This window comes from Erithacus rubecula (genome assembly GCF_903797595.1).
Source record: "Erithacus rubecula genome assembly, chromosome: 28".
NCBI lineage: Eukaryota > Metazoa > Chordata > Aves > Passeriformes > Muscicapidae > Erithacus > Erithacus rubecula.
This window is the reverse complement of record NC_136680.1, coordinates 95,832-113,388: the sequence shown is the minus strand read 5'-3', so window position 1 is coordinate 113,388 and position 17,557 is coordinate 95,832. Positions and strand designations below refer to the sequence as shown.

The 17,557-nt window shown below is 38.4% G+C and overlaps 1 protein-coding gene across 5 annotated transcripts in view; it reads right to left on the bottom strand.

Moving 5' to 3' along the window:
- Positions 1-5,925: 5,925 nt before the first annotated feature.
- The window catches only part of EPS15L1 (epidermal growth factor receptor pathway substrate 15 like 1), a 45,865-nt gene continuing 34,233 nt past the window's right edge, over positions 5,926-17,557 (bottom strand). For 3 of the 5 annotated variants that reach the window (XM_079328150.1, XM_079328151.1, XM_079328152.1), the window contains 2 exons: positions 15,756-15,961; positions 5,926-11,219 (listed from right to left, as the gene is read on the bottom strand). In XM_079328150.1, coding sequence (XP_079184276.1) covers positions 11,073-11,219; positions 15,756-15,961 — 353 coding nt within the window. In that variant the 3' untranslated portion in view covers positions 5,926-11,072. Of the gene's footprint in view, positions 11,220-15,548; positions 15,962-17,557 lie in introns of those variants that run through there. The other 2 variants (XM_079328154.1, XM_079328153.1) reach the window with 2 other exon arrangements.

Here is a 17,557-nt window from a genome sequence, read left to right as displayed (position 1 = left end):
TTTTTATTCTCCTTTGAGATATTCCTGTTACTTTTTCCCTGATGGCTGGACCAGCAACCACCTGGTCATGTTTTAAATTATCGACAACTGTAATGAGACACTTAAAAAAATTTGAGCCATGGATTTTTCTGAAATAGATAACAAAGTAAGGTATTCTCAGTGGTGAATAAGACAGTACAGTGCTTTATCAAAAAAATCAAATAGGAAAGTAGATTGTATTCAAAATATACTTCCTAAAAATGGTTAAGTAAGCAACACAATAATTTCAGTCTCATTTCCAGTTTATGCTAGACTATTTTAATAGCATTCTTAATGTTTTCCAGATGCAGTTATAGTTTTGCCAGCAGTGTGTGGGTTTTTACTATAAATTTAAACACCGCATTTTTGTAATTATGGAGGCTTATTTTAAGGCATTCTTGTACAAAAATTACCCTTGTTCTCAAGAGCTCAATGCTGAATTCCAATAGAACAGCAATGGATTTCAAGCATGAATTCACAACACAGGTTAAAATACCTTCATAACTCATTCCCCAAAACATAAGTTCACTTAATAATTTATAGTAGTAGTAGTGCCACCTAGATTTCAGGAAGAAATTTATTAACCATTTGGAGGGAAAACCAGGCAAGAATTGAGATTCTGAGTGATAGCGATAAAGCTACAAAGCCAAATTGAGCCCCCCAAAAATTCTTCATGGCTGTAAATGAGCTCAGAATGCCATACAGTAAATCCATTGCATTTTTGCCTTAACATCTGGATACTTGGAACTTGGCTTTAATCAAGATTGTGACCTTTTTGCTGACTTTACATGTTAGAATACACAAGAATGAAATCAACAGGAATGCATTTAGAGTAACTACAAATATAGCTGTTCTTCTGTGAAAGCAAAGGCTGAAGTTGTTCATGTGAAACAGATGTATTTTGGGCTTCTAATCACTGGCATGGAAGAACGAGTTCCACATTTCACTTTTGTAGTCATTTCAAAGTGAAATATAAGGGAGCTTTAATGTTTCTTCATCAAAACCAAAGCTCATTTATTTGCTAGAAAAAAAGAAATTGCACAATCTAATTCCAGAAAGTGAGGATGACTTAAAGATGTTCTAAACTTGGCACATTCATTGTTGCAACAGTTCTAGGTATTTCCTTCTCTTTCCCCATCGCTGAATATTTTCATATTTCAGCATGTCTTTTGGTGTTTATAACTTTAAGAAAGCAAGTTTTAAAATTCTTACTTCAATCTCTTCATACTCACCTGGTTTCTGAAGAACAGGAAGTGGTTATAGTCATTCCCAGTTTTCAGCATTCCCAGTTTCTGTTATAACCCAGGTTTCAGTAATACAGTGCAAACTTAACCGATTCTCTTTTTTGTGATGCATTTCAAAAGACAAAGATGTGTGACACCTCAGTGCCCAGTCCCATCTCTGCTTTGGGGAAGGCCCAGCCAGATCTTTCCAGAGATGGAGGAGATCTTGGAAGCATCACAGCATCACAACATCCATACCTGGCTCTGCTTGTCCCCTCCTGACCTCTGGCTGGTCTGACCAGCTTTCTTCCCTTCCAAATCCTCTGCCTGGAGAAGAGGGCTCCAAGGAGACCTCAGAGCCCCTTCCAGTACCTAAAGAGGTGCCCAAGAGAGCTGGAGAGGGACTTTGGACAAGGGCTGAAGTGACAGGACAAGAGGGAATGTCTTCACAGCACCAGAGGGCAGGATTAGTGGGACATTGAGAAGAAATTCTTCTTTCTCTGTGAGAGTGGTGAGGGACTGGAATAGAATTCCCAGAGAAATTGTGGCTGCTTCATCCTTGGGAGTGTTCAAAGCCAGCTCAGATGGGGCTTGGAGCAACCTGGTTTAAAGGAAGGTGTCCCTGCCCATGGCAGGGAGTGGAACAGGATGGACTTTAAACTTCCTTCCAGCCCAAACCATTCTGGAATTCTGAGTCAGCTGCAGCCAGCGAGTGGCATGAAGGCATTGTGTGATGCTCAGGGCCTTTGTGCAGAAAGAAATGTCACCACAGTCACCAACCCTTAAAAAACTCTCATGTGGCTACTCTGCAGCACCCACACCACACTGGGTGCTTCTCCTCCTCCTCCTTCTCCAGTGTCTCAGCATGGGAGCATCCAAATCTGCCTTTGCTTCAGGGAAGAGTCTGGCTGTGAGGGCTATCACCTCTGCTGCCTCTGCTCCTGCTCACTAAAAGGTCTTGAGATAAGACAGATGATATCAGACAGCCTGATAGCTGTTACCAAATACCGTTCAGATCCTAATGAGCTGTGAAGACGTGGAAAGAGGAGCAGGTTATGTTCTCTGAGTTTTTAGATTTGTGACTCAACTAAAAATAGAGCAGAGGAATCCTCATACATAAATATAAAAAACTTCATAGAAAATGTACAAAGTCAGTCCTCTTAAATTAGTAAGAGATAGGGGGACAAAGCACTAATAAAAGTTCACAAGAAACTTTCTTGTCATTTTTTAAGGGAGAGCATCTCTGATAATTGCAGTGTGGTCTTTACAGGAAACTGCACGTTCTTGAATCTTGAGATCATCTTGTAGCAGAAAAAAAGAGATGCTGATCTCATTGTTCTCACATTCCATTATGAGTAATTGTCATTTTTTTTTTTTCTTTTTAAAACTGTTTTAAATGAGTGCATCCAAAGATATGTTGCCGTAATTCCAGTAATCTACCAAGCCTCCTCTAGTCAGCAGGAAACCACTAATGTTCCACATCTTCAAATAACTGACCATTAGGTTGTCATCTCCTAAGTAATTTTGTTCTAATTAACCATCTGCATCCCAGGGAGCATCCAGCAACCACAACCTACAGCTGTCCTGGATTTGATTTTGACATACCAGTGAAAGGAAAAAACTACAGAAGTTGTAGTTAAACCTGATGGGAGGAAATGTAGAGTCCATTGAAAGTAAGATTTTCACACATTTTAACGTAAGACACCACAGCCATGGGCTCCCTATTGTTGTATGATAGATTCTGAGATTAGTTAGAACAGGCTAAGAGCAGAAACAAGCACAGCCAGCACCGAGCAAGCCATCAAGCAGGGCACTTCCAAATCTCCTTTTTTCAACCCTAACTTGGAAGGCTGGACTACAAACTCTCTGGCTTTTCTGGAAGCTTATTTTAGGTTCAATTTTGTAGCCAATCACATCTGAGGGCTGAAGCTTTAGTGCTGGACAAGGCTCACCTCATGCAGGATGGGGCATTTCAACCTGTGCAAGCCCTTGGTTACTCACAGCCATTTACAAACTGCCTGAAAACACTGACTGCCTCTGAACTTTGGTCTTCCATCCACAAGAATGCCAAAATAAGTTTGTCCACTCTTCAAATTATAGGACTGTGTGGTTCTATGGTTTTCTGTGGTAGAAGCTCTGTGGTTTCTTTAGCTATTTTGTGCACCTCTAACACAGAGTAGCTGTTAGGCTTTGCTTAAATTGAATTTTCGAAGCCAGAACCCCAAGCTCTAGCAATTTCTTTTGCTATATTTAGATAAAACAACTAAAACAAAGTCACGTAGCCATCACTATGGTAACTAGCAAAAAAAAAAATCAACCCAAACCCCATGTAATTTAACTGGGAGAAAGACATCCTCATTGCTAGCATCCAAAACCTACTTTGTGGCATCTACAAACCTTAAAATTCCCGAGTGTCCTAGAAGCAGCTGCTCTCAGCTGGGACTGTGCCATGTCCTACGTGCTCTGAGTGAAGCAGGCAGAGCTTGGAGCTGCACTGCAGCACTCCTCTGTCACGGCCCAGGCTCTGGCATTGTTTTGGTTGTAATTGGTTTATAAGCCAAACACTTGGAACCTAAAGCACACAGCCACGCTCAATCCACAGGCCCTGGAGGTAACTTGTTCAACATCTTGATTCCCAGAGATTCCTTACAGCTCTGTATAATTTGATCACAAACAACCCATTCCCTGTCACTTCAGCTGAGATTTGGAACAGCCATTGTCACATTGCCAGCACCTTCCACATGCAGCATACAAAGGATTCACTGATTTATCCCAAACTTGTTAGGTAGAAAATATATTTGATTTACTCTTTGAGGTCTGATTTTTCAGCTACAATTACTTGATCTAATAGTACTTAATGCAGACACTAACTGGGAACCATAAGGACTGCTTTATAGAATGAAGAAGGGGCTAACTTTACCAAAACCTCCTTTCTGAGGAGAAGGAGAGCAGAAGCAATCAAGTTTTAATTTTCTCCGTAACCATTGTTACCTGCTTATTTACATGCTCCCATTGTAAATCCTTTTAGCAAATCAGAAGTTTTCTGCCTGTTGCCATGAGCAGAAGTTCAGCAACAAAAACTGCAGGTGAACTTACCTGGTACAGGTTTATAATAACTAAATAGAGAGTTGCTTCAAATCACTTTTACTTTGGTTTCTTGCACTTTTTACAGCTCAGAGTATACCTGGAGTACTGACTCATTATGTCACCAAGAAATATCTGGAATATCATGTGGGATATGATCTCCTGTGACATTTAATATATTGGGTGAATAGCTACTGAGCCTGAGGCTTAAACACAAAACAAGACACACACACACAAATATCCTCAAATCCCAACAACCACTTTTGTACAGGCTGTGTACAATGATAGCATAAGTCGGTTTTGTTATCTTAATGATTTCATACTTTATTGCAAAATATGGGATATAGAATGCTTGGATGTCCTTTCTGTGGATGCAAGGGATAGGCAGAGAGCATTCATTTTTCATTCTGAAAATTGTGATCAAGGACTTTCTTGGGAAGTTAAACAGCAGAAATATATTTTGTTTGCTGCTGGCAGAGTCCTGTGAGATTTCATAAATTAGCAAGGCTACAGCAATTTTAAAAGATGCTGCATCAGCACCAATAAAAAGTTTTAATTGTGGTCATTACGTTAAAAGAAAAATGCCAGCCAGACAGGAGGGAAAAGGTACTCAGAGTGACTACACTGACAGTCACATAGAGCAGATGGGAGATTCAGCAATTTTGGAGATAAACCTGACAGCACTTCCAGCACAGGGGTGGCACCGATGTCCCCAGGAGCTCAGAATTCCAAGAGGAGAGCTGGGCTTGGGGCATGTTTAGTTTCAGTCAGTAAAGGCCACAGTTGTGTTGAAGGTTTAGCAGCTGGGCTCAGACCTTGGACACCTTTCAGGGTCAAATTTCCACACCCTGAACAGAATGGTGATGCTTTTCTTCCCTTCCCAGTGAAGGGGCTCTTAGGCCAAGCTGGGTACAGGGGTGTAGTTTCAAATTAAGCTCAGACAATGTGGGTTAGGAAAGCATTTGGGAAAGCACAGGGATGAGAATGCTGTGTGTCAGATCCCTGAAATCTGAGTGAGAGCAACACATGGAGGGCTGGGCCAAGGTTTTATAAGACACGAGGAGCAGGACCTGGTGAGAGGAACTGGGGAGGGAGTTGTGCCCACCTGTGACGCACCGCAGTCAAATCCTCCAAAATGTCAACATGATAAAAATATCAGAGAGAAACCTGCCTTGGCAACCTGCTGCTCACTTTGACCAGGTGAGCAGAGCAGCTAGGGAACAGCTGGGATGAGTCATAGTGAGTACAGGAACAGCCCAAGAGTGAAGTGTGTTTTTCCAGCCAGCCAAAGGTTGTCTCTGGTGATCTCCCCAATCGCTCCAGTGTCAATTGCCAGCACATGCAGCAGTGCTGCACACAAATTGCTTGGAAAGGGTGTGGTGGTGGATTTGGGATTGGTCTGCTCAGCCCAAATCAGGCTGGGACAAGGAAGAAAAGTAAGGACACAAGGGAAAACAGTGCAGAGGGCACCAGCCAAGAGGAAAAAGATTTCAGTGCAGAGTTGTTGTTCAAAGCAAGATTAACAAATTTAGCACAAAAACTTGTGAAAGTGTGGACAAAAAAAAAAAAAAAAAAAGAAAGAGTGCACAAATCTCAGAGCTCCAAAAAGTAACTTTCATTTATTATATTAAACAATAACATTTCTCTTCTTTTATTAAACAATAAACGCATGAGATGGGTTAAAATTAAAATACATTACAATTTGTTATAACATTTAAAAGATAAATATAACCACAACAATGTACATATTTCGAGACATTAGTTAGATTTAGGTCAACATTGCAGTTTCCACCCTTTTCAGGTCAGACTGAAGAATGATATATTGAAAGGGACACCAGAAGAGCACTCTGTACTTGCAACAGCAGAAGGAACCACAGTCATTAGGAGTTTTACTTTGAAACTTAAAGGGAGAGGCAGAAGTTGGAAAAATGAAAATTCCATTTTATAACAAATTGTCCTTTATTTATAAAACTTTCAAGTAAAAAGAGCAGTATATCAACTGATCAAACAGGTGTGTCAATGAATTATAGTTAACATATTTACTCTAAAAATAGATCTTCTATGATTCCATCATACTCCAAGCAAAATTCCTTTCTAAGAAAAAATGGTTGTTGTGAAGTCTAGGTAGGTGCAATATATAACCAAATATATAATCAAAAACTTGGCTGTTCCACTACTATAGGAAGATAATTGAATTAGATGATTAACAGCAGAGATCAATTCACTTCAACAGAGTTCCAGCTCTACATAAGAATCAAGCAGAACTTAAATTCCTGAGAGGGAAGAATAAAATGCAGAAGAAAGGAGAAATCAAATTCTTACACAAGGGAAAGCAACAATTCTACTTGGACCAAAACTCCTTGGGCCACGGTTCTACAGAACAAATATTCTTCTCAATGGAGAAACACTAAAGAAGAAATAGTAACCCCAAAAGGATTATAAGAAGAATTCGAGAAAAGTGCATTATCTTTGAGCATAAGATGACAAAATTTCCACAATAGTGCCACCAGATTTCACAGATGGGAAGTAAAAATAAAAAGACTTAAATAGACACAGCTTGGAATTTCCTACACTTTGAGAGCACAGCACATGGGACAAGATACAGGAAGGACTGATGACTCTCACAGGGCAGACGTTCTGTGAAAAAGATGTTGCCTATATAAAAATATTTCATACAGCGTTATTGTGGAAATAGGATTTTATGAGCATCTATTGCAGGGTGACTGGGAGGTTTTACAGTGAGACAGTTTGAAGGTAACTGAGAGAAAGCACTCAAGGCAAATGTGAGCACACAGTTCTGGAAGGGTAATGTGGCAATTCAGCAATATGTGTCCTACATGCACTGTCTGCACGTGCAGGTTCAACGTGAATCATTGTCTGTCCTGTTGGACTGCTGTGCCTCAGTGCTCTGTGCAGTCCAGGGCACTCCACCAGGCATTGCAGCAGCAGATACTCCATAAAAAACGTGTGCCACCATAAAACCCTGCTGAACTCTTACTGATTGCTCAAGGTACCACACAGTCTAGTAATTTATCTAAGCAGAAAGAAGAATCACCCCTGCTCCTTCCTCTAAGCCAAATATGCAATGGATGTTCATTCCTCCTGAAGTTAATGCTTAGGTGGAAATGGAGGAAAACCAGAACTGGAATCCAGATGACAATTATGCACAACCAATCTAACTAGAATGAAGCAAGAAAAACGTGTTTTCCACCTTCGCCTGTGACTGCTTGGGGTGTGTGTATGGGAACAGCTCCTTACAAGTAATTCTTTTAAAAGGAAAAAGAAAGAAAGAGGGAACTGAAACTACGAGAAAACATGGGAGAAAACTCATTGCCTCAGCCCAGAGAGAAGAAATGTGACATGCAAGATCAGCAGTTGAGCTACATTCCAAACAGATATTTTAAAAACTCCAAAGAATGTAAAATCATATCCAGTGCAGATGATTACTACTTTCTGGCACAGCTAATGAACACAGTTTTCCATGTCAATGAAAGAAATCTTGATACAAATTGATTAGAAATAATTTCTCCTCTTTTCTTTAACCAGGACTTTGAAATTCTCAGAGCCATGAGTTTTCTGAAAAGATTTCCATTCTGTATCCATCTGTGGTTACAGAATTCATACATACACACAAGCTTTAATGTCTAGAATATATATGCATATTCTACATATTCACTGTATATACACATATTATGTACAGTACAAGGAACTATATACTGGACATACATGTGGACATGTAGAGTATATACACGCACTATGATTACATTATACAATACTATATATATGTGTGTGTGTATATATATGTGTATATATATATATATATATATGTATATATACATACACAGACACAACTAATATGGATCTTACTGTACACTGTATATGCACTGGGGATATTCACATTTTCCATATCTTACATAGTACATATTTTCTCTGCCCAAATAGCAACAGGTCTGTTTGTGCTTTAAATTTCACTGGTCAGGAGGAAGAAGGTCAATGTCTTGCAATGAAGTTTTGCCTCAAAGAGCAAGTGCAGGTATTGTATAAACACTGAGTTACAGCAAGGGGAAAGAATGTGGGGAATCTTCCTTTTTATAGGGAAAACTATATTAAACACAAAGCAAGAAATCAGAGCTAGGTTTTCTTCTACTGCAATGACAACATTTTGAATCAAGAGTTTTTCAGTAAATTTAAGGTTCCTAAATCTAAAACTGTGCATAGACAATATGTTGTGTTCTCTCCTTGTTCATTTGTTGACCTGCAGTTACTGTCCAAGCAAATATGAGGAAGAGTCAATAAGGAAATACATAAACAAGGCCTAGCGCTATGTAGAATGCTGGATTAATTCAAATTTCTGCCTCCCTGCTGGATATCTTGAAAATGTCATCTCATTGGCCTAGAAGCATTATAAATTCAGTATTTTAGGGCCCGGACAAAGCAGCAGAAAATCTTGTTTTGGTACAGAACTTCAAACATGCATCAAGCTGTTTAGTCATCCATCTGTGCCATTGGAGTGACATCATCCACTCCAGAACTGGTATTACTTTCTAAATTTCATTGTAGCAGCTCAGGTTCAACTGACCAGGAGGATATTTACACAAGGATACAACTTGTTTAACTTCACTGAGAATCCTGCAGACAGATGCTTTTGAAAATTGCTCTTTCACAGCAAAAGTTTTATCATGTTACCTAAAGACAGACACAAGTTAACTCTCAGAGACTTCAAGTTCTATACACTATAACAGAAGAATTTTTTGATGTTTTAGTATGTTTGATCATGTCATAAAACATGTATTAGAGAAAAATTATTGCAATGGGAAGGGATTTCAAATCAGGTTCTTCAAAATTAGAAATAGCTTCTATTGCATCCCAAAGGGCTCATTTAAGGGACAGTATTAAATACCATTATACAGTTGGTTTTGGTATCAGAAATAAAACTTCTCTTCTTCTGAGGAGAATAAAAGGTTCACATTATTTATAGTACCATTAGCACAGGAGACACACAGCAAAATGGGGAGCTGTGACTCCTAAAAATAATATCCTAAACATGAATAGATGTGTGTATTTGCACACCCACCCACCCACCTCCCCACAAAAGCCTGAGACTACAAATGACACATCTTGGCTGCATTCCAGAGCTGAAAACTACCAAGATGCTTCAAACGATGCAATCTGACTCCTCTGTGGAAGAAAAGCACCCAGGATAAGGCAATCCCAACAGAACAGGGAAAGATTATTTTCATTTACTGAGCAGGCACTATCATTGTAGTATGAAAATAAAAGTAAGGAAGCAAGGACATAAAAAATGGAAATGCATTAAAGATGATGAAGGAATCTGACATTAAAAAAAGGGAGAAAATGTTGTAAGGTAAGGGCCACATCAGTAAAAACACAGAATGTAAAGCTTTTGTGTTCCCAGAGAACAAAGGGCAGGAAAGAAGACTGAGGACATTAAAAAATGCTAGATCCCTACTCTATGGGACAGAAAATTCCAAGGCAAACACAACTGAAGTTTTAGAACTCCTGTACTCAGAAAAGGCATTTCTAGTAAGCAAATTAAATTCACAGACTTACTTTTTCTATGACACATCAAACACATTCTGTGTTGTCTTTTCCAGGTGGAAGCACTCAGTGCACATAAAACCTGCTCCTACCTGGTCTGAGTACTGCAAACAGGATTTTAGAGCCAACCCAGACAGTGCTGCCACAACTGATGTGTGAATGTGTATTTGGCAACTAAAATCTGATTCAACTTGGCTTCATTTCAACTAAGTCTGCTTGATCTGTAACCCCAGAGAGGTGGAATTGAAGAAGCAGAGGTAGAGACTGTCCCAGAGAGTCACTTGGGTAACACAGCCCAGTCTGTGTGCTGGGAGTGGGATAAATGAGGGTCCAGTGAGTTGTAGGGATGAGCACTCCTCAAACGTGGCAACTTTCCCACCACTTGATTTCCTGATGTCACATTAAAACAGCACCCAAATGTTTATCACCATCTTGCAATCCAATTAGCTTGCAATAAAGCAAATTTTTACTTCATAATTTAACTGCTGAATTATTTATCCCATTTACTACAACTGAACTAACTCCCTCTTTTAGTCACATACAATTATTAAAACTCAATTCAAACAAATGTTTAAATTAGAAGAACTACTAATTTCTAGAGTCTTCAAATTTGTACAGAGTTCACTGTTTGTATCCATCATATATAAATTGTCAGATTCTTTTGTAAAAGCCACAACTTCTGGATAAAAAGGGACCATCTAATAATAAATTCAGGCTTTGACATAGATGACGCAGAAGTACTGATTAGCCTACCATGAATTATCAAATAAATGTAACAAGTGAAAGCTAATTCTACAAATATTCTCTTTTTATGACATTTTCTTTGAAATCCATATTGCAGCCTTAAAGATTCAGTGGAACTCAGGTTATAAAAAACCAGATTCATAAGCTGCAGTTTTACTCTATGCAACATTTGTGTTTCAGATAAATTTTCAGTACCTTAGGATTACACGTTAAATTTCTTACAAGCAATATTTTTATCTAGAACATATAATACAGCTTATACAGTGTTTCCTGCATATTATGCACATGAGAAGCCACACAGAGTCTGGCTGGAATCAAGAGCCAGTCCTCTTTAGATTTCATGGTGACTACAATCATTTCCACAGCAGAAAGCAAGGATTTGGTATTTTCACAGAAGCCTCGCTCCAAGGTTTCGCTGAAGCAGGGTGCAGCCCAAGCCCCTCTCTAAGAGTTGGGCATGTCAGCCTTACTGAGTGCAATGGCCAACTCAAGGTCTTCTTGCTCTTGTCTCCGCAACCGAGCCAGTCTTTCCTGCTCTGCTTTCTCACTCTCTCGCTTTGCCCAAGCCAGCTGCTGTTCCTCATTTCCAAACTAAAAAATGAAAATAGAAAATGAATTAATAAAGTTTCCAACCAGATTGAAGAATTTATGCAAAAAAATACAAAGAATCAGACTTATTAAATTTACAGCTCAAGTACATCAGGCTGCGTTAGGGCAGTTCTAGGTTGACAAAGAAATTCACTCACTGGTTTCCTCATTTCATCCTTTATTTCCTCAATTTCTTCCTCCTTCACTTCCTCCCTTGATTTACTTCCTTTACTTCTTTACTTAGCTTATTTCCTTAGTTTCTTGCTCCTCCCACCTGGAAATTAACTTACAAGGGATGCAAGTCCCTGCATCTGTGGCTCAAATGGGTATGAAAATGGCCAAAAAACCCTCCACAAGCACAAAATGGAAGTGAATGGTTTTAAAGCACAGCAACTACAACCATTTTAAACAATAAATAGCTGGTAAACCTAATAGATATTCACTCTTGTGCAACTGCACAACAGAGAGCTTTATTGTGGTAATTCCTGCTGAGGGTGAGCTGTTTGATAAGTGATTTTGAACACTGCTGACATGTGAAGTTTCATCACCAAATCAAAAGTTACCAAAAGTACTTCTGTTGCTATTCATAAAATACACACATAGTTTCACCAGCAAAAAATAATGTGAGAGAATCCAAGAAAATATGACACTTTATAACATTCAGCTCCTAAACCTGTTTGGGGCTTCCCAAAACACAAGTACATTGCAGCAAAACTTGTCCAAAATTACATTCTAATATTTACCATTGAAGGATGCAAATGTCTGCTTGTTTGAACTTCTTGAACAAAATCTGAAACTATTTTATTGAAATCGTAGCAATTTCAAACTCAAATATAATCTGTTCCCAGTTAAATTTAGCATTTGCTGAGGAGGAGGATAGGAACAGCTGCATGCAAATGTTTGCATTAAAGCCCATTTCTAAAATCTGCTTTGTGCTGTCTTGTTTTTTGTTTTTCTTCTGTTTTGTTTTGTTTTTTTTTTTTGTGCATGTGTGTAGGAAAACATATTGTTTGAGGGGTTTTTCTGAGGAGAAAAATTTCAGCTGGATGTATACTGCAAAATTTCCTTGTGGCCCAGGACATGGTGATGGAGCACAGCCTGCTGTGCCATGGCACAAACTGATGCAGCTACACCTGCCCAGAGCAACCTGGAATACTGAACTGAGAGTTAAAAAGGAAGCTTCAGTGCTAAACCCTGTCCAGCTGCACAAACACTGTGTGATGGCCCCACCCCAGCCTCCTCCTCCACTCTACAGTGTACCTGTACCTTTTATTGTTTATGTATTTTGAAATAAATTTGCCTATTTGAATTTCTTTCAATCCAAGCCCAATTCTCATTTACTCATAATTTAATCATGCCTCTGGATGCCCATCATTTCTCATTTTATTTCTCCCAGTATGACTTCTTTGGTGCAAAAAACCCCAAACTTTTCTTCATGCAATATCTCTGCTTTCATCACTATAAAAATTTAGATGAGAATCTTTGAGCATTTGATGTTACTGAGATAAAATAAGACAGCCACATCTTTTGATATTTTACTTTTAAAATGGACAGACCCTACTACAGTTCCTCATTTAAATAATGTCAGCTGATAGGTAAGATTGAAGAGCTCACTGAGATTTTAAAGAGATTATTTTTTTCCAAGGTAAAGACATACAAATTGGAAGCAGGAATTCTCTGCTTAGTTCAGGAATTTAGGTAGATCCAACAGCTGGGATGGAGAATAAATGGTTAGTATTTTCAGAAATTCAAGATGCTTTAGTCAAACTATCTGGGATATTTTTTTTGATGTTAAGAAACCAGTTTTACTTCTATAGCTTCCATTCTAGGATAAGGCTCCCAAAGTTTATGGGAATCCCAATTATAACTTGTTTACGGGACATAAGTTACATTTTTGTGGTTGAAAGTGCCGAGTGGAAAAAACTAAGGAAAAATAGGCAAATGATTCATTGGAAACAAATCTGGTTGTGCCTTATTACAAGTGGTTGGCACAAAGTAAAATTTTCAGGAGATAACTCTCACCACTAAATAGTGAAATAAATAGAGAACAGTTCATTAAAGCCACAGACTCTTGCACAGACTGTCTATAAAAAGGTAATTTACAGGTAATTTAATACAATAACAATTTTTTGCGTATGTCCAGGTTTCAACAAGTCTATAAATATGTCACAGATGCAATTGCATTAAACTCTTCCTTTTCTTTTTCAGAAGTAAAGAAAGCACAGACCCAAGGCATAGATGAGGAAACCAGCAGACCAGTAAGACTGATCAAATCACAAAAAGCTCCACTAACTTGTGTGTACTGAATTACCAGCGGGTACTGAGACAAAAAGCTTAGTCTTAAGTGTTCTGTTTCTTGGAAATTTAAACACTTTCTGTTGGCAAAAAAGTGGCTTTTCTTGTTGTTTTGTAAACTGCAGCTAGAACCCAGAAATAACTGAAATCTGAAATTACTGAAATCTGAGCTACCAAAAGACTGTTTTGTTCCAATGAATCGTATTTAATGACAGCAACAAAGTTAAGAATGCAATGAAAATACGTGTCAACTCTGGGTGCATTAATTTTTCATGTGTCAAAAAAGCACCAGATTTTCCTACTAAAATACAGTGAAGGATCTCATGTTCCTTCTTGCAACAGTCAAGGATTTTGATTAAAATCACGTTGTTTGATTATTCAGTTCTACGCGATTCTGTTCTCGATTCCATGGATTTAAAGTAGGTGTCAAAAACCTTCTGTAAGCAAAACAGATTTTCATTTCCATTATGAACAAAGTTTCCCAACCATGAGGCAAAGAGAAGCACAATATTCTCAATGATTTCAAGGCAATTGGTACATTTAAAACATACAGAAGGATTAGGAATTGTCAAGTGTAGCAGCATAATTGTGTTACAGAAAAGGAAAAGACCCCATGAACTGCGGAGAAAAGGGATCAAATCTGTCTTTTCAGTCAAATTCAGTCAACACTTCTTTTTTATTCTATAGGAGGAGAAATTAATTCAGAAGACTGACTTAAAAAATTCTTTCATTTGATGAAACGCCATTTAATAGAAATTATTAAGTGGCTACTTCTCATTATCTCATTTTTCCTACTTGTTCCTTATCTTCTAAAGTTAATCTGAGCTGAGAACCTGATGGCACAGAAAATTTGACCCTGAAGCACCCACTCTGATTGGGATCAGAGATTTCGGTTAATCATTTTGTACAATCACTAAGAGCAAACCATTATTTAACTTCAGAAATACAGTCTGGAAAGTAAGATGATGATAACTGGGTAACAGTCATTCCATTCCATCATTTGTCTTTCATAGCAGAAAGAAATTAGATGTTGAAGAAACTTCAGATAAAGCAGGTTTTGTGTCTTATTTTTATTAAGAACATCACCAGTTTGTATACAATCAGAATTTAACTGTGCAAATCCAACTAGCTGTGGTCAAACATACAGCAAATCTTGAACCTAGATGTTTCAAAAATGATAAATTAAAGCCCTGAGGCCAACTAAAAAGATGACCCCAGCTAACAATACCAAATAGGAAAGTTATACACATTTAATATTAAATAATACTAGGAAAAAAAAATCAAAACATTAAAAAGAAACAACCTGAAAGATTCAGCTTTAATGTCCCCTTTGTTGAACATGGACCTGTGTCCAGCAGAGTTAAGGAACAGAATAAGTTTGCAATTTTACTGCATGGCAATGTGAGAGAACAAAAACGTGAAAAAAGGAAGAAGGCTGAGGCTGTGAATGGAACAGATTCTGCCCACCCATGGGAGCAACAAGAACCACAGCACCTCTGCAGCTACAATGGCTCCCAGTCCCAGCACTAAAACCAAAGCCAGGCTTTGAAAACCCCGGTGCTTGTCATTGACTGGGGACCTGGCTTTGTTTTCAGACCTCTGGAACTGTCTTTTGGAGTTTAGTGTGGACCTTTCTATCTTGGTTCTACAAAACCATTTTGTTTTCTCTGTATTTTCTACAGTATCAGTAACAGGAACAAAATTCAACAGCTAAATCTTCAATCTCTGTCTCATCTGTGTTTATATATGACCACATTCCATCATATACAGCAAACGTTGCAACAGGATTGTCAGAACTTTCTCCACAGTTACAAGTACTTATTAGAAACTTTCCCTTGAAGGATTTGCTTCTCAGGATATGGTGAAATTGCTATAGAAACGTTTTCATCAATTATTTTTGAGTCTTTACATCATTGGCTCCCAAAAATCTGTTTACAAAATAGCCTCCATGCAACAAAAACAATACACAGATCCTGCTACAAAGAATTTGAGAGTAAAGGCACACTGTACTAAAATAATTTAAATGCACGTAAACCCTTGAAAATTTAGCATGAAACTTCTTTTTTATTGAAATAATGCCTTTTTATTACAGAAATATTAATACAAAAACAATGAGGACAGCATGAAGGTACTGAGAGACAGAAGCCAGGGAACAGCAGGTCTGCATGTAAGACAAAAACCCAACAGAGATTGCGGCAAGCAGAGCAGAAAGTGGTTTGCTCAGAGACAAGGAACTTAACTTACAGAGCTGAAGTCTGCAAACCCCAAGGAAGAGTCTTTAGAAGTTTTACTTGAAGAGGAGGGAGCAAATGGATCTTTTCCACTAAATGGGTCCCCAAACCCCTTTTTATTCTGAAACAGGTCACTGCTGTCAGCCCCAAATGGCTGGAATGGATCATGGGGCTTGGGAAAATCTGCAGACCCAAGGTGGCTTACAGGAGTACTTTTACCTGGAAAGTTTAGGGAAAAAAAAAAAAAGGAGAAAAAGAGAAGTTACTTACCATGGACAATGCAAAGACCTGAAATAGGAAACTGTGCTGATACACTTTAGCATCATCCATCCTCTTTGGGGTGGGTAAAAATATAACCAAATATAACAGTATTCATTTCTCAATGCAACTTATCCAAGACAGTTGTTTAATTTAAACAACTTTATTACCTTAGGCATATACATACCTAAATATTAATACCATCAAGATTTTAAAAGATGAAACCTACTATAGAGACATTTGGTCAGAAAAAATTGACAAGTGTGACTTTGATTTTCCAGGATTAGAGATATTTCAAGTTTAAGTTTGCTATTATAAAGAAGACAAAATTAAAAAAACATTTATGCCTAAAGATAAGTCACATTAAATAGGATTAAAGAGTAACTTGGCTGTCATTTAAAAGAATGCCTGCATTCTATTTTTTTCCCTGGATGTGGTTTATTCTCCTACCACCATATACACAAAGAAAAGGAGGCTGATTAAGAAATTACCTCTCTCTGGGGTGTTTGCTCCACAACCCACCTTTTTGTAGGTGACTGTTCTTATATTCCACCCCAACAACAAATGGAACCACAGGAATTATTGAGTATGCTCATAAATAATATGTGTATATATCATTATATTTCACTGGTTGATTTTTAATTCCCCTTGCCAAAAGACTATTTTGTGAGGTTAAATAACTAAACAGATAAGTATATTTCTCCCCCTTTCACACCACCTTAAAAAAAAAAAAAAAAGATTGCTCCTGACAAGTATTCGTCCAGCTTCCAGGGAAAATATTCCTTGGGTGAACATTCTTGATTGCAATGTGTAGTTGATAAAATGAAAATCTAGAAACATTCTTAAAATAAACAAATACTTATAACTTCCTGTGTAATAACCTGAATTCCATACATTATCTGTAGTAATAGAGCTGTTTTGAAACGTCCAATTCTTTGAACTATAATTTAAAAAGAATCTTATCATTTATTCCCATAATGGTATACATACTAGGAAAGCACAGAGAAATGGAATCAACCCCCAAATTTCAGAGTGCGCTTGGCACATGGGAGCTTTTCAGAAAGTATTTTGGTACATGCTCATGAACTCCATAATATATACTCAGATCTGTGGAAATACTTTTATCAAAGGGAAATAAAGATCAGCAAACTTGCACTAAATTAATTACCTATCCAGCAACAGCTCAGCCCCTCCTAGCCCAGGGTCGGCCAAAAGGCCATCCTCCCTCACACTCAGCTGGTCTCTATCCCCAAAGGCAGAGGCACATGTGGACGGGGAGCTGAAGGAATTGGCTGGACAGGAGCTGAGGAAATCAGGTTCACGTGGAGCTGAAGAAACCACCAGACTCTCACTGGCCCAGTGCCAACGTCAGACTTGGATGCAATACAGGCACCAGCAGCAGGCATCAAGCTGCACAGAGAGTGGGAAGCAAGGAGCACCCAGGGGAGCAAGCAGACAGAGAGAGATGCAGAAAAAAAGGCATGTGCAGTAGGAGATAGAAATGGATTTGTTCAGTCCTGAGAGTGTTCAAGGGGAACCTGATCACAGTCCTGCAAG